General features: G+C 44.6%; 1 protein-coding gene across 3 annotated transcripts in view; it reads right to left on the bottom strand.

Moving 5' to 3' along the window:
- The window catches only part of acj6 (abnormal chemosensory protein 6), a 205,052-nt gene that overhangs the window by 5,843 nt on the left and 178,012 nt on the right, over window positions 1-21,197 (bottom strand). For 2 of the 3 annotated variants that reach the window (XM_071696991.1, XM_071696993.1), the window contains 2 exons: window positions 13,848-14,009; window positions 8,512-8,659 (listed from right to left, as the gene is read on the bottom strand). In XM_071696991.1, coding sequence (XP_071553092.1) covers window positions 8,512-8,659; window positions 13,848-14,009 — 310 coding nt within the window. The remainder of the gene's footprint in view (window positions 1-8,511; window positions 8,660-13,847; window positions 14,010-21,197) is intronic. The other variant, XM_071696992.1, reaches the window with a different exon arrangement.

The raw sequence follows: 21,197 nt of genomic DNA, 5'->3' as shown, positions 1-21,197 counted from the left end.
TCTGGCATCATACCTGGTGTTCGGGTCTGGCATCATACCTGGTGTTCGGGTCTGGCATCATACCTGGTGTTCGGGTCTGGCATCATACCTGGTGTTCGGGTCTGGCATCATACCTGGTGTTCGGGTCTGGCATCATACCTGGTGTTCGGGTCTGGCATCATACCTGGTGTTCGGGTCTGGCATCATACCTGGTGTTCGGGTCTGGCATCATACCTGGCGTTAAACTTTTTATTATGTGGACAAGAAACAGCACAACTTAAAAATTTACCAACAATAAGCCATCCAATTTATATAGACCTTCACTAATATTAATGTTACAATTCTTTGTGTATTTAATAAAAGAAGATTCAGTGATATTTCTCATGGGTAAGAAGTTGATAACTGAATTAGCGTTACTCCAATTAATACAATGATCGTAATTTTTAACATGATTAAGTAAAGCATTTGATTCTTGTCCTGTTCTTATACTATATTTATGTTGCTTAAGTCTAACATAAAGATCCTTGCTAATCTGACCAACATAACACATATTACAATTTTTACAAGGTATTGCGTAAATACAGCCCGCAGAAATTTCTGATGAGTTCTTGATTAAGATATTCTTTATAGTATTGTTATTGCTGAAGGCTATATTTACATCAAATGATTTAAGCAGCCTGGAAAGTAATGTAAAATTATCATTAAATGGGAGAACTAAAAGATTCTTGCTATCAAGGATTAGATTTAACTCCTTAAAATTATTTCATAGCCAACTTAAGGGATTTATCAATGAAAGATCTAGAATACTTTAGCTTGGATCCAATAGAATATATCTTCGTATATTCTATATTCTGTTGGATCCAAGTTAAACTATCCTCGATCTTTCATTGATAAATCCCTTAAGTTGGCTGAGAAACAATTTTGTAGAGTTAAACACTTGATACCAACAATCTTTCAGTGATAATTCTACATTACTTCCCAGGGAACTTAAATCCCTTAATTTAAATGTAGCCTTCAGCAATAACAAGACTATAATGAATATCTTAATCAAGAACGCACCAGAAAAGTCTGTGGGCTGTGTTTACACAATACCTTGTAAAAATTGTAATATGTTTTATGTTAGGCAGACTGGCAAGGATCTTTATGTTCGACTTAAGCAACATAAATATAGTATAAGAACAGGACAAGAATCAAATGGCTTGTTTAATCATGTTGAAAATTATAACCCTTGTATTCACTGTAGCAATGACAATTAAAAGTATTAACTCTAACTCCTTTACCACGAGAAATATAATTGAATCTTCTGTTATTAATACACAAAGAATTGTAACATGAATACGAGAGAAGGTCTATACAAATTGGATGGCCACATTGTAAGCAAAATTTGTAAACAGTTCCTTTTCTTGTCCACATAATAAAAAGTTTAACGCCAGGTATGATGCCAGACCCGAACACCAGGTATGATGCCAGACCCGAACACCAGGTATGATGCCAGACCCGAACACCAGGTATGATGCCAGACCCGAACACCAGGTATGATGCCAGACCCGAACACCACCATCTGGTAACGCTTGTTTACCAATGGCGTCTTAGCTACGTCTCTTCCTTGTATATCAACTGACTGTTCTACGTCTTCTATCTCATTCTTGTGTCTCCTCAGACGATGTGATCATTACATGAAAGTGCACTTGGGACTTATCGTGTTTTATTTTCCTCGTGGTTTTTCCTGCATATACTAGATCACGCGTACCCCCTGTGACCTCTTGCAATATATATATATATATATATATATATATATATATATATATATATATATATATATATATATATATATATATACTGGAAGTAGCGAAGATTTGGGCTGTAGGATCCTTTATAAAAGTCGTAGGTAACACCAGGACTCTTTCATAATAATTGGTGGTGGAGTAATTATGAATAATTTATCTAAACACACAAACATATATACACACTAAATTTGGCTTGCTATGCATACATTATTCATTTGTTAAGCTTGTATGTCATGGCTGTGTTATATCATGGCTGTGTCATATCATGGCTGTGTTATATCATGGCTGTGTTATATCATGGCTGTGTCATATCATGGCTGTGGTATACCATGGCTGTGTTATATCATGGCTGTGTTATATCATGGCTGTGTTATATCATGGCTGTGGTATATCATGGCTGTGTTATATCATGGCTGTGGTATACCATGGCTGTGTTATATCATGGCTGTGTTATATCATGGCTGTGTTATATCATGGCTGTGGTATATCATGGCTGTGGTATATCATGGCTGTGTTATATCATGGCTGTGGTATATCATGGCTGTGGTATACCATGGCTGTGTTATATCATGGCTGTGTTATATCATGGCTGTGTTATATCATGGCTGTGTTATATCATGGCTGTGTTATAGCATGGCTGTGTTATATCATGGCTGTGGTATACCATGGCTGTGTTATATCATGGCTGTGGTATATCATGGCTGTGTTATATCATGGCTGTGTTATATCATGGCTGTGGTATATCATGGCTGTGGTATATCATGGCTGTGTTATATCATGGCTGTGTTATATCATGGCTGTGTTATAGCATGGCTGTGTTATATCATGGCTGTGGTATACCATGGCTGTGTTATATCATGGCTGTGTTATATCATGGCTGTGTTATATCATGGCTGTGTTATATCATGGCTGTGTTATATCATGGCTGTGTTATATCATGGCTGTGTTATATCATGGCTGTGGGTTTTCTGGGATCTATCGTATAAACCCAACCGACTAAATACTCTTGTGAATTAAAAGTCGAATATTGATACGTGTCATATTGACTGAGTTAAAGGTATTTAAACCTATCTCTGGCTTTCCTCATATTTTCATAACAGTAATTGAACTGCACACTGGTGCATATATATATATATATATATATATATATATATATATATATATATATATATATATATATATGATACTGTAGACTGTATAGTGACACTGTTTCAGATTTTCATGGAAAAGGAACATTATATAGAGAATATATAAGATCCTTAGAAATTCTATATGTGAAGCATATACGAAGCTATAATAGATATATCGTGCAGTTGGTTGCGTACACACACACGCACACACACACACACACACACACACACACACACACACCGTTGAGCCACTTGCCCGGCACTGCTCAGTCCATGGTCTGCCTGCACTTCACTGCAGTGTGTTAGCAGGTCAGCAGTGCCCAACCCAGCATGTAACAGTGCCACTGGCATGACTACAACAGTGCTGTAAGGTCTGCTTTCATCTACAAGCAACATGAGCAGACATTGATTGCTTTACCAACCCAGTAAAGGCCAGACAGGAGCACTGGAGGCTCTCTCATGACCTCCTCTCTACTGCAGTGAGAGAGAGAGAGAGAGAGAGAGAGAGAGAGAGAGAGAGAGAGAGAGAGAGAGAGAGAGAGAGAGAGAGAAATGTATTCTATGATTCTGTTCGTCGATGTATTCGTGAGTACGTGTGTATATGTGTGTGTGTGTGTGTGTGTGTGTGTGACGTCATGATTGGTCAATACTGTGGTAATTCATTTCTCTGTGTTCACTGGTCTCTTGAATAAATCATTCACTATTGAACAGTGAATGAGAGGGTGGGGAAGATTTTCACCTATTCAGGTCAAGCCAGAATGCCTTATTGACCTCACAGGTCAATACTTCTCTGTGATCATTGGCATTCAGGATTACGTCATCATCATCTACATATATAGGAGCCAAAACCTCTCATTCTCGTCTGTCTATTATGTAAATGAGTTTACAGAATGTCTGTAGATAGATAGATAGACAATAGGATGATTATCTATCCGTGTGTAGTGGGTTGATGAGGCGTTTGAGCAGTTAAGACACAGGACAAGGTCATCATAGGCTCAGAATGGTTCACCATCTCCATTAAGGGTTAACACTTCACTCGCCACTCAAGGGCGTGTACTCCATTAGCGCTTAAGGGCCAGTTGGTGCGGTGGTATGGAATGGCGTTAACATAGCCAGATAGTGTGGGTACATATCATAGCCAGGTACAGTGTACCTACAACAGTGTAGGTACATAACATAGCCAGGTACAGTGTACCTACAACAGTGTAGGTACATAACATAGCCAGGTACAGTGTACCTACAACAGTGTAGGTACATAACATAGCCAGGTACAGTGTACCTACAGCAGTGTAGGTACATAACATAGCAGCAGAGCTGATAGCTACACAAACATAGAACACACATGGTTCTCAGGGCTCATGGAAGCTATGAGAATGTCTGTAATGATCTATATTGACATGTGCAGTACAACCCCCCATACTCCGTCTTACCTACACTACTTCCTTAACCCACACACACACACACACACACACACACACACACACACACTGTACTGGGGGTATATGGATAAGGCGTCATAAAGACGGTAATAAACCCTTCACTACATTAGCCACACACCATACATCATACTACCACAGAACTCCCACTATCCTTGTCCAATCCGGTCTGCTTCCCCTTCTGACCACCCGCGCCATCTACCATCCCGACCATACGTACATGGTTTGAGTGTTGATGTGGCGTGTGAAGCCAGACCTTGATATCATATTTCTCTCAGCGTTGGATAAGTTAACAAGGTCGAATGTGCCTCACTAGACGATGTGATTATCGGTTTTGTAAGTACGTTCTCGATACGCTTAGTGTTTGTACAGCTTTATCTTCACTCTATATCATTTCCAACACGTCTTCCTTCTGTCCTTAATTTGCATTCTCTGTTCACTTCCCACATCCGTACATCACTCCTATACCTTCACACACACCCACCTGTATCATTACCAACTGATGAAAGTAATGATTGTATGATAAGCATCAGACGTTACTGGTTTAAATGATATATAAAGTATTGTAGTTATTCTAAATAGCCACGGGAAATGTGAGAAGCATTTGATGACTGAATATCATTTGATACCATCGTTTCTCTGGGGTCTACACAACCACTGATTGTAGACCACTTTGGAGGAGGTGGGAAGGACAGATAACACAAGACCTGATGGTCTATGACCAGGTTATCTGCTGGAGGACAGTACATGGGAAGGACAGATAACACAAGACCTGATGGTCTATGACCAGGTTATCTGCTGGAGGACAGTACATGGGAAGGACAGATAACACAAGACCTGATGGTCTATGACCAGGTTATCTGCTGGAGGACAGTACATGGGAAGGACAGATAACACAAGACCTGATGGTCTATGACCAGGTTATCTGCTGGAGGACAGTACATGGGAAGGACAGATAACACAAGACCTGATGGTCTATGACCAGGTTATCTGCTGGAGGACAGTACATGGGAAGGACAGATAACACAAGACCTGATGGTCTATGACCAGGTTATCTGCTGGAGGACAGTACATGGGAAGGACAGATAACACAAGACCTGATGGTCTATGACCAGGTTATCTGCTGGAGGACAGTACATGGGAAGGACAGATAACACAAGACCTGATGGTCTATGACCAGGTTATCTGCTGGAGGACAGTACATGGGAAGGACAGATAACACAAGACCTGATGGTCTATGACCAGGTTATCTGCTGGAGGACAGTACATGGGAAGGACAGATAACACAAGACCTGATGGTCTATGACCAGGTTATCTGCTGGAGGACAGTACATGGGAAGGACAGATAACACAAGACCTGATGGTCTATGACCAGGTTATCTGCTGGAGGACAGTACATGGGAAGGACAGATAACACAAGACCTGATGGTCTATGACCAGGTTATCTGCTGGAGGACAGTACATGGGAAGGACAGATAACACAAGACCTGATGGTCTATGACCAGGTTATCTGCTGGAGGACAGTACATGGGAAGGACAGATAACACAAGACCTGATGGTCTATGACCAGGTTATCTGCTGGAGGACAGTACATGGGAAGGACAGATAACACAAGACCTGATGGTCTATGACCAGGTTATCTGCTGGAGGACAGTACATGGGAAGGACAGATAACACAAGACCTGATGGTCTATGACCAGGTTATCTGCTGGAGGACAGTACATGGGAAGGACAGATAACACAAGACCTGATGGTCTATGACCAGGTTATCTGCTGGAGGACAGTACATGGGAAGGACAGATAACACAAGACCTGATGGTCTATGACCAGGTTATCTGCTGGAGGACAGTACATGGGAAGGACAGATAACACAAGACCTGATGGTCTATGACCAGGTTATCTGCTGGAGGACAGTACATGGGAAGGACAGATAACACAAGACCTGATGGTCTATGACCAGGTTATCTGCTGGGAGACGGTATAGCTTGGTACTTGGCGATAAACCATCACAGCGTGGTAGGATGAGTTGAGAAGTGAGTCCCCCTTTTAGGCTTAAGTGATGATGGTGGGGGGTGGGGGGTTTACTTACCACAAGTAGGTATTGAAGTATGTACATAACCCATCTAGAGTGAGACACATTTTCTATCATCATCTAGATATACAGACCTTGTGGTCTTATTATGTGGCCAGAGGGATTCATCAGTGGTGAGTTAAACTCATCTTTATCATGAGTTGTGAGTGAGTTGTGATCACAATATAAGCTTAATACAACACACGTCACTGGGACGAGCAGTTGAGTGTAGTTAGGCTTGTAGTTACCACACTGTATTTCGCTGTTCATCTCTGTCATGTTCTGGTTTCCCAGACGACTGTACTGTGTTTCCCTCTGTATGGTGCTAAGGTCTCGTTAAACCACTATCATTTATGGCACATTTACCAAGATTTCTCATTTCCCTGTAATTTATGAATACATTTTCCCCGACATAATTAATTGCTCTTGGGTTTTAATGTACTCTACTTTGAGTCAGTCCAAGTTAATGATGATGAAGTAAAGATTGAAACATAAAGATGGTAACATTACTTCCTTCTTTCCTTAATTCCTGTCTCTTTATCTCTTTATTACTCATAATTATCCCTTTATTCTATGCTTCTCTTCTTTATTGATAATTTCCTCTGGTCTCGCGACGGTCCACGTCAACTGGCCAACATGTTATCTTCCGATTAACTCATTACTCAAATCACGCGGGTTCTACGTCACGTATGTCCGACGCTCTGATTGGAGGAAGTCCAGATATTTTCCCAAGGGATCTGGGGTTGTGATTGGCCGTTGATGTAAACATTACACGGCCATCTTAGACGGAAGACCGAAGATTATTGGCCAGCAGGTGGGGGTGTGTCCAGTGCCAGTGTCGCGCGTTATGACACGTGCAGGGAATGGCGCGCGCGCGTGCGTGTGGCGTTTAAAAATGATTGCAGATTTCATTAATGAGTTTGAATACATCATTGATGTTGTAGGTATTGATATATATATATATATATATATATATATATATATATATATATATATATATATATATATATATAGATATAGATATGTGACTAAAACAATGGCTGGATATATATATATATATATATATATATATATATATATATATATATATATATATATATATATATATATATATATATATAATGTTGACCGATTAATATTTACCAAAATTCAACCTTATTGAGTTGTAGAAGTAAATCATTGTGTGAGTTTTATATTTGTGTTTGTATTTGATATATTTCATTATGTAAATCAGTTAATCGCAACATCTTGTGTCAAAATTAGTTATGTTTTGTCCAGCATCGAAGATAGAAATTAACTTATAATTAACTTATGCAAAAACCTGAACCAGTTCTTGATATCATATAATTTACTTTGAGGAAAGTTTCTTAAATATGACATATGGTTTGGCAGACATATAACTCATAGTTACTATTAAAAAAAAGTTAGAAATGTATAGAAAATGACGTTTGATCGACATTATAAAACTAACCCGGATTTTATAAGTGTGGGGCTGGTTACATAGACTTTTGAAGTGAGTAAAAAGTATTAAAGTGTAGTAAAGTAATAAAGTCGAAGTTGCAAACCTTACAGTAATTTTACCACCAAGTTCTTACCATCTTAAGTGATTAGAAAAATCCCCTCAAATCACTTCCCCATCTCCCCCCCCCCTACAGTAATCCCAGTTAATCCCTCGTCTTCCACCTTGTGTTAATCCCAGTTAATCCCCCGTCTTCCACCTTGTGTTAATCCCAGTTAATCCCCCGTCTTCCACCTTGTGTTAATCCCAGTTAATCCCCCGTCTTCCACCTTGTGTTAATCCCAGTTAATCCCCCGTCTTCCACCTTGTGTTAATCCCAGTTAATCCCTCGTCTTCCACCTTGTGTTAATCCCAGTTAATCCCCCGTCTTCCACCTTGTGTTGATCCCTGAGGGCAAATCCCCTTTTGCTTCCCACCCACCCACCCATAACCGTCCTAATCCCTGTCTTTCCCTTGTGTAAATCCCCATCTGAAGGCAAATCCCCCTCCTCCCCCTGAAGCTACAAGTGTTGTAGTGTTGTTAGCCCTTGTCACGCGGTTGTAAGGACTGTATCTGCCATCCTTGGTAGTGACCGGCCGATCATCTCACATCATCTACCTCGCCCATAGGTAGGACAGAGGGCGCCTCCGGATCCCTTCGCTTGTTCTTGGCTTGCGCTTCGGCTTCCTCCAGCCACGCCTGCAGCACAGGCTTGAGGGCGATCATGTTGTTGTGTGACAGCGTCAAGGATTCGAACCTGGGGTCACGAGGGAGAGAGAGAGAGAGAGAGAGATTAGTTTGTGGTTAGGATGGCTGGAGAGAGAGAGAGAGAGAGGAGAGAGAGAGAGAGAGAGAGATTAGTTTGTGGTTAGGATGGCTGGAGAGAGAGAGAGAGAGAGAGAGAGAGAGAGAGAGAGAGAGAACGAGAGATTAGTTTTGTGGTTAGGATGGCTGGAGAGAGAGAGAGAGAGGGAGAGAGAGAGAGAGAGAGAGAGGGAGAGAGAACGAGAGATTAGTTTTGTGGTTAGGATGGCTGGAGAGAGAGAGAGAGAGGAGAGAGAGAGAGAGAGAGAGAGAGAGAGAGAGAGAGAGAGAGAGAGGGAGAACGAGAGATTAGTTTGTGGTTAGGATGGCTGGAGAGAGAGAGAGAGAGAGAGAGAGAGAGAGAGAGAGAGAGAGAGAGAGAGAGAGAGAGAGAGATTAGTTTGTGGTTAGGATGGCTGGAGAGAGAGAGAGAGAGAGAGAGAGAGAGAGAGAGAGAGAGAGAGAGAGAGAGAGAGAGAGAGAGAGAGAGAGAGGGAGAGAGAACGAGAGATTAGTTTTGTGGTTAGGATGGCTGGAGAGAGAGAGAGAGAGAGAGAGAGAGAGAGAGAGAGAGAGAGAGAGAGAGAGAGAGAGAGAGAGAGGGAGAGAGAACGAGAGATTAGTTTGTGGTTAGGATGGCTGGAGAGAGAGAGAGAGAGAGAGAGAGAGAGAGAGAGAGAGAGAGAGAGAGAGAGAGAGAGAGAGAGATTAGTTTGTGGTTAGGATGGCTGGAGAGAGAGAGAGAGAGAGAGAGAGGGGGAGAACGAGAGATTAGTTTGTGGTTAGGATGGCTGGAGAGAGAGAGAGAGAGAGAGAGAGAGAGAGAGAGAGAGAGAGAGAGAGAGAGATTAGTTTGTGGTTAGGATGGCTGGAGAGAGAGAGAGAGAGAGAGAGAGAGAGAGAGAGAGAGAGAGAGAGAGAGAGAGAGAGAGAGATTCATGAAAGTTAGAGAACTATGAGAAAACAAGTTACTGATTTCATACATACATATAAAAACCTTATAATATAATCACCTTTAGGATATTAATCTTTCAATGTTCAGTTATATACACACAGGAAAACAATGACATAAGGAATCAATCTATATTTGTGTAGACCAGAACCAAATTATCAGTATTATGTCTACATCATAAAGAATGAAAACACGTAATTATGGAAGAAAACATTTAGACAATCCAAAAGCAAAGAACAATATTGTGACACTGTATAATACACCCAGACAGCTACAGTGGTGATGCCACACTGTATAATACACCCAGACAGCTACAGTGGTGATGCCACACTGTATAATACACCCAGACAGCTACAGTGGTGATGCCACACTGTATAATACACCCAGACAGCTACAGTGGTGATGTCACACTGTATAATACACCAGACAGCTACAGTGGTAATGCCACACTGTATAATACACCCAGACAGCTACAGTGGTGATGCCACACTGTATAATACACCCAGACAGCTACAGTGGTGATGTCACACTGTATAATACACCCAGACAGCTACAGTGGTGATGCCACACTGTATAATACACCCAGACAGCTACAGTGGTGATGTAATGTAGACAGTAGTTTATTGTATTTACGTAATGAAGGTTTGTTAGGAAATTTGAAAGAAAAGTTAAAAAAAAAAAATAAAATCTCGTTTGTGTCTCGTAAAAGACTCACTGTCGATAGATTGACGTGGAGGTGATAATACAGTAGGGGAGGTCAGCGTTAACAGATTAACGCGAGAACACGTCAAAGTTTCACAGCTGATAATCGTGATACAGTAAGCAGGTCAGTTGTGTAACCACGTGTTGGGGTTGACTGCAATCTAGAAGTGTGAACTTTATTTACAATGGCAGAAAAACTGTTGTTAATAAACATCAGAAGTTTAGATGAAAGATGTTATATTTGATCAATATGTTCGATTTGTATGATATTGTTTTACCTCCAGGAGAGAGAATGTCGGACAGATTATCAATATCTTGAAGTACATAATTACTTTACATTCCACCATGACACAAGATGTCGCACGGGAAAGCCTTTGACACGGTCGCTTGGCTCGGGTTTAGGCCTATGACTTGCGAAAGTCAGGAAGGTCGCCATCCTTTGAGATGAAGTGAAATTTAAGCAGCGAATACTAATGAGATGTACTTGTTTATTCATCTATTTACTATTCATTTATTTATTTATTCAGTTTTACTTCATTTTACTCTTTTAAGGAGTGAGTGCTGCAAGGTCTGTCCTTGGGTCTACTCCAGTTTATCTTAACTCGTGTTAGTGTGGGACGTGCAGGACTGGAACCTTGTTCCAGTGTTCTGGAGAATGAAGGTGGACACATGACTTGGGTAACATTACATACAGGGATACAGAGTCGGGTGCAGGAGGTACAAAATGCTACAACTGTTGTATCGTCTTTGAGATGGGAAGAAGAATTGGTGGAGTCCATGACATTTGCTTCGACACAGGAGTTGGTGAAGAGACTCTCTGGGAAGATAGACTGCTTGGCACCTTATCTATCGCTCAGAACGAACACTAGTCACGTGACAGAGAATGCGTAACGCTGAAGGTTCGCGTATATACGCATGTGGTGATGTGGTAGGGAACCGCTGTGGTGAGACAGACCCAGATTGGAATGTCACATGAGCGGAGAAGATGGTGCGAGGCAATACATCCAGATCAATACATGTACTGCCTTGTGATGACCCCACATGACTGAGGGGGGTTGAACGACCGTAGAACAAAGAGAAATAAAGGTGAACGGATCATTACATTTAAGGTAATTAACGACCTTAGGTGACCGGATCATTACATTTAAGGTAATTACCGACCTTAACTTATGTAAATGAGGACAGGTTTTTTTTTTTTATTAATTATGCTGAATCTTCAGGTGTACGAGACACAGACGAGGTGGTTGTACGAGACACAGGCGAGGTGGTTGTACGAGACACAGACGAGGTGGTTGTACGAGACACAGACGAGGTGGTTGTACGAGACACAGACGAGGTGGTTGTACGAGACACAGACGAGGTGGTTGTACGAGACACAGACGAGGTGGTTGTACGAGACACAGACGAGGTGGTTGTACGAGACACAGACGAGGTGGTTGTACGAGACACAGACGAGGAGGAAGGAAGGAAGGGTTAACATAATGGTTCACGAGCACAACACACGAGACTAGCGAGACTAACTGATGAGTGTGAGTGAGAGTGATGGAAAGATAAGGTTTATATGATGAGACATCTTGTTTACACTTAATACCCGTAAAGATACATAGATATAGACACATACTGGTGAAGACACACATACACACACACACACACACATACATACGGGTCTTTGGGCCGATTTCCGCGCCCAGGATTCGAACCCACGCGGACCCGACCCCGGGCGGGTGCGTGTTGATCATGGTCAGCAACGCTAACCATTACACCACGGAGGCCCGTATGTGTGTGTGTATGTGTGTGTGTGTGTAAGGAGTGTGTATGTGTGTGTGTGTAAGGAGTGTGTGTGTGTGTGTGTGTGTATGGAGTATGTGTGTGTGTGTGTGTGTGTGTGTATGTGTGTGTGTAAGGAGTGTGTGTGTGTGTGCATATGATTAATAATTTTTCTCATTAACTCCACTCTATGCCTGTGCGTTTAAAAGAAAAATTCACTTTAAATGTCAGGTAAATGTAAGAAGTGATCAAGTCCCCTCAGAAAAACACAAGAGTTTTTACAGAAATGGAAAAAGATTTTTATGTTTTAATTCCAAACCTTAGAAAACGAGAGACACAAAAAATAAATCATATAACAAGAAAAGAAAATTAATCTTTTAGTTAATACTAAAACTATTGAATCTGTTACACTGGGAAAAAAAATATATATATACATATATATATATATATATAACCTTCAACAGGAAATTAATGAATCAAAACATTTGAGAAAATGTATGACGGGGAGGGAGGAAAACATCTCCCTTTAATCATGGGAGAAAAATTATGGTTAATCAGGAATAAACTCCCCCACCCTTACCCCGCCCACCCCCGCCCACCCCCGCCCACCCCCGCCCACCCCAGAACTCCGACTTAGGAAAAAAAAAATGGTTGAACCTGTGATGGCAACACCCTAGAGACAACATTGCCAGTTAGGTCGATTTTTTTTCTATATATTTTTTTTTTCTTCAGTTGTGGAGGAATGTGAATTTCTTTCCAGTCATGGTAGAGGTAGATGGAAGGGAGTCCCCCCCTCTGTTGTAGAAGCAGTAGAAGTAGAGTCTTAACCCAGTAGTAGATGTAGAAACAATAAGTATCAGAAATAAAGAAATATGAACAGGACACACACACACACACACACACACACACACATACACATACACACACACACACACACACACACACACACAGACCCACACACACACACACACATACACACACACACACACACACACACACACACAGGTGTAGACGTATTAACGTCCGAGTAGATGTAGTAGTGTCTTCCTGTGTAGAGGTAGAAGTAGAATCTCTACTGGGACACAGGATGTGTCAAAAACCTTCCCAGATAATGTCTCGGGACTACGAGGTGGGACATGTCCACTGTCTCACCCGCTGGAGGACAGTACATGGGAAGGACAGATGGTAGAAGACAGCACAGTACAGCAGAAGGCTCCTCCCTCACCCACCACTATAGATGGAGACAGGACAGTACAGCAGAAGGCTCCTCCCTCACCTACCACTATAGATGGAGACAGTACAGTACAGCAGAAGGCTCCTCCCTCACCCACCACTATAGATGGAGACAGTACAGTACAGCAGAAGGCTCCTCCCTCACCTACCACTATAGATGGAGACAGTACAGTACAGCAGAAGGCTCCTCCCTCACCTACCACTATAGATGGAGACAGTACAGTACAGCAGAAGGCTCCTCCCTCACCCACCACTATAGATGGAGACAGTACAGCAGAAGGCTCCTCCCTCACCCACCACTATAGATGGAGACAGTACAGCAGAAGGCTCCTCCCTCACCCACCACTATAGATGGAGACAGCACAGTACAGGAGAAGGCTCCTCCCTCACCCACCACTATAGATGGAGACAGCACAGTAGACAGTTGTAGTTTACCAAGTAGTGAAGTTGTTATGGTGTCAACAGAAGGTTGGAGTTGTGACCTTACCTGCAGATTGTGGACTGTGAGAGGGCACCCACACCAGGTAGTTTGAGGTTAGCCAAAGCTTTGCCCACGTCTGCCTGCGTAACCCCCAGCTTGATGCGTCTCTGTTTGAATCGCTCAGCAAAGGCCTCGAGTTCGCGAGGATCTGTGTCTGTGTCGTGCATGCTGTGGAGTAGAGATGGTAGAGAAGGTATTAATGACCCACTCACTGTAATGACCCAATCACTGTAATGAGCCACTCACTAAGAGATGGATGTCGTACATGCTGTGGAGTAGAGATGGTAGAGAAGGTATTAATGACCCAATCACTGTAATGACCCACTCACTGTAATGACCCACTCACTGAGAGATGGATGACGTACATGCTGTGGAGTAGAGATGGTAGAGAAGGTATTAATGACCCAATCACTGTAATGAGCCACTCACTGTAATGACCCAATCACTGAGAGATGGATGAAGTACATATTAACAAAACATAATGGTCGGGTTTACTGTGGTGATAACAATGGTTGACCAACCATTGCCTTAATGGTAGTTCTGAAATCTAGAATCATTCGTAGTTATAAATAATTATAAATGATGTTTTTTTTGGGTTTTTTTTCCAAAAGAAGGAACAGAGAAGGGGGCCAGGTGAGGATATTCCCTCAAAGGCCCAGTCCTCTGTTCTTAACGCTACCTCGCTAATGCGGGAAATGGCGAACAGTATGAAAGAAAATGATGGTTTTGTAGCGTTTGTGATTCACGAAATATGAGATGATGAATTATTTGAATAAAAATAATATTACCTTTTACCCAAAATTTCTGTGTCGCTGAGGTGTAGATGTGTGTGTGTGTGTGTGTGTGTGTGTGTGTGTGTGTGTGTGTGTGTGTATGTGTGTGTGTGTGTGTATGTGTGTGTGTATGTGTGTGTGTGTGTGTGTGTGTGTGTGTGTGTGTGTGTGTTGTGAGGTGATCTGGTGTACACGAGTGTACACAAGGTTATAGAACACAACAACAATTTGCATGAATCACAAATACATTAATTCTCATAAAATTTATGAGTAAGGAGGATGAAGTAGTGGTTGTGAGGGGAGAGAGTTAGAGTGGTTTATGAGTGATTGTGAGTGAGGTAGTCTTACAGCGGGCCAGCTGTCCCAGGTGGTGTGGCGAGCCCTGGGACTACAGCGGGCCAGCTGTCCCAGGTGGTGTGGCGAGCCCTTGGACTACAGCGGGCCAGCTGTAGTCCCAGACCCGCTACAGTGTGGTGCAGACAGCTGTAACCCCAGACCCGTTACAGTGTTGTGCACTACAGCTGTAACCCCAGACCCGCTACAGCGTGGTGCACTACAGCTGTAACCCCAGACCCGCTACAGTGTGGTGCAGACAGCTGTAACCCCAGACCCGCTACAGTGTGGTGCAGTACAGCTGTAACCCCAGACCCGCTACAGTGTGGTGCAGTACAGCTGTAACCCCAGACCCGCTACAGTGTGGTGCAGTACAGCTGTAACCCCAGACCCGCTACAGTGTGGTGCAGTACAGCTGTAACCCCAGACCCGCTACAGTGTGGTGCAGAACAGCTGTAACCCCAGACCCGCTACAGTGTGGTGCAGTATAGCTGTAACCCCAGACCCGCTACAGTGTGGTGCAGTACAGCTGTAACCCCTGACCCGTTACAGTGTGGTGCAGACAGCTGTAACCCCAGACCCGCTACAGTGTGGTGCAGACAGCTGTAACCCCAGACCCGCTACAGTGTGGAGCAGATAGCTGTAACCCCAGACCCGCTACAGTGTGGTGCAGACAGCTGTAACCCCAGACCCGCTACAGTGTGGTGCAGTACAGCTGTAACCCCAGACCCGCTAGAGTGTGGTGCAGTAAGCTGTAACCCCAGACCCGCTACAGTGTGGTGCAGTACAGCTGTAACCCCAGACCCGCTACAGTGTGGTGCAGTACAGCTGTAACCCCAGACCCGCTACAGTGTGGTGCAGTACAGCTGTAACCCCAGACCCGTTACAGTGTGGTGCAGACAGCTGTAACCCCAGACCCGCTACAGTGTGGTGCAGACAGTGTTGGAGAACTGTAGCAGACAGTGTTGGAGAACATACGGGGATTGGTGGAGAACCAGTCCCTCCAGCAGGGGGGAGCTGGCGCACGTGAGGGTGGGATGACGACGCTCACCCACCCACACCAGGAAGATATGAGGCGACCCACCCACCCACCCACCACACACAGCACGGAGGAGGCGACTTACCCACCCACCACACACAGCACGGAGGAGGCGACCCACCCACCCACCACCACACACACAGCACGGAGGAGGCGACCCACCCACCCACCACCACACACACAGCACGGAGGAGGCGACCCACCCACCCACCACACACAGCACGGAGGAGGCGACTTACCCACCCACCACCACACACACAGCACGGAGGAGGCGACCCACCCACCCACCACCACACACACAGCACGGAGGAGGCGACCCACCCACCCACCACCACACACACAGCACGGAGGAGGCGACCCACCCACCCATCACCACACACACAGCACGGAGGAGGCGACTTACCCACCCACCACCACACACACAGCACGGAGGAGGCGACCCACCCCACCACCACACACACAGCACGGAGGAGGCGACCCACCCACCCACCACCACACACACAGCACGGAGGAGGCGACCCACCCACCCATCACCACACACACAGCACGGAGGAGGCGACCCACCCACCCATCACCACACACAGCACGGAGGAGGCGACCCACCCACCCACCACCACACACACAGCACGGAGGAGGCGACCCACCCACCCATCACCACACACACAGCACGGAGGAGGCGACCCACCCACCCACCACCACACACACAGCACGGAGGAGGCGACCCACCCACCACCACACACACAGCACGGAGGAGGCGACTTACCCACCCACCCACCACACACAGCACGGAGGAGGCGACCCACCCACCCACCACACACACACAGCACGGAGGAGGCGACCCACCCACCCACCACCACACACACAGCACGGAGGAGGCGACCCACCCACCCATCACCACACACACAGCACGGAGGAGGCGACCCACCCACCCATCACCACACACAGCACGGAGGAGGCGCCCCTTCCACCCACCACCACACACACAGCACGGAGGAGGCGACCCACCCACCCATCACCACACACACAGCACGGAGGAGGCGACCCACCCACCCACCACCACACACACAGCACGGAGGAGGCGACCCACCCAGCCACCACCACACACACAGCACGGAGGAGGCGACCCACCCACCCACCACACACAGCACGGAGGAGGCGACCCACCCACCCACCACACACAGCACGGAGGAGGCAACCCACCCACCCACCCACCACACACAGCACGGAGGAGGTGGTTGTGAGTGACCCCCACTAGGTGTTGTGAGGTCACTCACAACACTTGGTGGGGGTCACTGCGTGCGTGTATAGGTGAGTATGACGGTCGGTAACACATGGTCAACAACCCTGATCCTCTCCTACTGTATTACATCAGAAGCACAGTTACTGTGCCCTGTGTTGTCACCTCGTTAGATCGTTCATGAACGGGTGGGGTCTGTTGGGGCCCCTCACACGCGGACGGACCCCCCCACGGACTGTTGGGGCCCCTCACACGCGGACGGACCCCCCCACGGACAGTTGGGGACCCTCACACGCTGACGGACCCCCCCACGGACAGTTGGGGACCCTCACACGCGGACGGACCCCCCCACGGACTGTTATGAGTGCCAGCTGCACGTCACCAGCTGCACGTCACCAGCTGTACGTCACCAGCTGCACGTCACCAGCTGCAGGTGGTCGAGCTGTGCGCCCTCCAGCTGGGCCCAAGATGGAGAGGTTGTGGTGCGCAGATCTGAACCAGCGCTCCTCCGTCATCGCCTCCTGCAGGAGCACTACCCGGCGGTCGAGACTTCCTGCTGGTCCAGCGACACACACACACACACACACACCACAGCATCAGAGTCACGTGTGTGTGTGTGGATGAGGTGGAGTGGTGGTGGATGATGTAAGAATAAGTGTGGTGGATGAGAGGCTAACTTGATGGATGACGGATGAGTGTGTGAGAGAGAGGTGGTACGTGGGGGAGGTAAGGGATGGGGAGTAGAGATCACCCACCCCCCCTTCCGACGTGGGGGGTTACGCCGTTAATGGAAAGTCGTCACTAACGAGGTTGGACAACCGCCAGTACGACAGTGTCGTTTAAAAACTTCATTGTAAAGGGGTCCACATTACCCTGATCCTGGAAGTAGTCATCCGTAGACTGCAGGAACACAATAAGTTCCCAAGCGCACTTTCATGTATTAATCACATCATCAAGGGAGACACAAGACAATCACATGTTTACCAAATGGCGTCCTAGCTTCGTCTCTTCGATGTATATCAACTGACTGTTATATTTCTCTCTTGTGTCTCCCCTGATGATGTGATTATTACACGAAAGTGCACTTGGCAACTTATCGTGTTTCATTTTCCCCGTTGACTCATAGGAATATACTTGATCACGCGCAATATATATATATATATATATATATATATATATATATATATATATATATATATATATATATATATATATATATATTTCTTTTTTTTTCTTTCAAACTATTCGCCATTTCCCGCATTAGCGAGGTAGCGTTAAGAACAGAGGACTGGGCCTTTGAGGGAATACCCTCACCTGGCCCAATTCTCTGTTCCATCTTTTGGAAAATTAAAAACGAGATGGGAGGATTTCCAGCCACCCGCTCCCTCCCCTTTTAGTCGCCTTCTACGACACGCAGGGAATACGTGGGAAGTATTCTTTCTCCCCTATCCCCAGGGATAATATACACACACACACACACACACACACACACACACTCTATATATATATATATATATATATATATATATATATATATATATATATATATATATATATATACGTATGTATATATATGTAGTGTGTGTGTGTGTTTGTGTGTAGTTTCATTTTTCCTCGTTAACAACTCTATATAGCAGCGCTTGGCAAGTGACGTACCCCGACAATATAACTTGTGTGTTATATTGTTACATAACGTAATTATAGAAATATAACGATGTCGTATTGTCCTGACAGACAACTGTTACATATATTCTGTAACATTATATTCATAACTATGGGGTTGTACGAAGTATGTGTTGTTAGGTTGTGAAGTGGGAAGGAAATACAGTGAATCGTTCGCACATTTGTATCTACAATCAATCACAACTCTTATCTTTAACGTTGTAATGTGAAAATGTTGTTAAAGTGTGAACATGGCTTTGTGTACGATGCTGGAAATATATTTTGAATCACGTGACTATTGTATCCATAATTATTATCAAGTCTCTACATTTGTGTAACTACGAGTATTATTATGTGTGTACAAATATGTCGTTTTCCTTCGTTTCAATGTAGAAAAAGTTAATAACATCAGAATAATGACATATCTTGATTCCATAAGACTGGAGGATTAAGACGACGGGGAAATGTGCAGTGAAATAGTTGGAGAAACAGTGAAGTGTAGCAGTGACGGACATGACTATAGATACCATAACGTATAGACACTTAAACACACACACACACTCCGCTTATTACCTCCTTAAAAAACCGCATAAATTCGTTCAAACCAGTAAAGATTAAATGAATACAGTGTTCATAAATACAGTAAAACATATTGTTCAGTTGTAGGAATACGTTAAGACTGACTCTCGTAATGTATAATGAAGTTAACGAGGTGTTGTTGATGATGATGGTAAACAAATGCTATCGTGTGTGGTGACGATGTTCGCTCTGGTCAACGTGTCACATTACCGCCGGGTCTGGGTCACGTGTGGGGTCACCTCATGATGACCTGAGATGACGTAACGTTACTACCGTCATGTGTGTAGTGAAGGTAGTTTATCCTGACCTCAAGATGAGGCGGAGAGGAAGGGTTAAGTTATAGTGTGAAGATGAACGTGTTACAGCGGGTTGTGACACGACTTGTTAACATTGGTATGGCTGGTCGCCGGGCTGAGCTCAGCCCTGTGTGACCTCTGTAACGCATGAGCTCAGCGCGCTGTAACCTCTGTAACGCATGAGCTCAGCCCTGTGTGACCTCTGTAACGCGTTGTTGACCTACGATGATAAGTGAGTGTTACATGCTCTTAGTTACGTTACCAAGTGTTGTACTACAAGGAGTGACGTACGATAGCAAGTGAAAGTGTTACAAACGATTGGTTACGTTACCAAGTGTTGTACTACAAGGAGTGACGTACGATAGCAAGTGAAAGTGTTACAAACGATTGGTTACGTTACCAAGTGTTGTGCTACAAGGAGTGACGTACGGTAACAAGTGAAAGTGTTACATACAATTGCCAGCGTTATTAAGCGATGCATTGAAGTGGTACAGACTGTGAAGACGAGGACTGTGGAGGAATGTGTAGTGTGTGTGTGTGTGTGTGTGTGTTCACAACCATACCACAACCATACCACAACACACAGCAGCCATCGTGAAGACATCTCACATGTAAGTCATATCTTGTATAGTATTTATCCCAGTCATTAATATTTACGTCATTCCAGAATTAGTTCACTACCATCACTGTAGAGGGCCATGTTTGACTCACACACTCGTCCATATGATCGTAACTACGAATTACAACATCAGTTTAATGGTGTCATTACCTTCGTTATCCGTGGTTTCGTTACCTTCCTTATCCGTGGTTTCGTTACCTTCGTTATCCGTGGTTTCGTTACCTTCGTTATCCGTGGTTTCGTTACCTTCGTTATCCGTGGTTTCGTTACCTTCGTTATCCGTGGTTTCGTTACCTTCGTTATCCGTGGTTTCGTTACTTTCGTTATCCGTGGTTTCGTTACCTTCGTTATCCGTGGTTTCGTTACCTTCGTTATCCGTGGTTTCGTTACCTTCGTTATCCGTGGTTTCGTTACCTTCGTTATGCGTGGTTTCGTTATTCGTAACGACGTGTTCCAGGAAGGCGTCCACAGCGAAGTGTGGGTGTCATGGTGTGTGGTTGTGTGTGTGTGTGTGTGTGGGTTGCCCACAGGTAGACGTGGAAACGTAAGGGATGTTGTAGATGGAAGTTGTGGATTGGATTATATTAGGAAATGATGATGGACGATATGTGGTATATTTGTCATCAATATGCATAACCCAGGATCAATATTGACGAATGAGGCGTGGTGTTAACCATGGCTGGTCTGAAGGGCCCAAGGATGCGCTACTTCCAGTAGCTGGGAAATGGAGACTCCTTTAGAGTGAAAAAGTCATTTCATAACAAGATTGTCCTCTCAGTCATTAAACCTCGCCAAGTGTGACTTTTAACTCGCGGTGT

The sequence above is a fragment of the Panulirus ornatus genome, chromosome 62, assembly GCF_036320965.1.
Source record: "Panulirus ornatus isolate Po-2019 chromosome 62, ASM3632096v1, whole genome shotgun sequence".
NCBI lineage: Eukaryota > Metazoa > Arthropoda > Malacostraca > Decapoda > Palinuridae > Panulirus > Panulirus ornatus.
The sequence above is the reverse complement of the archived record's forward strand: the minus strand, read 5'-3'. Positions and strand labels throughout refer to the sequence as shown.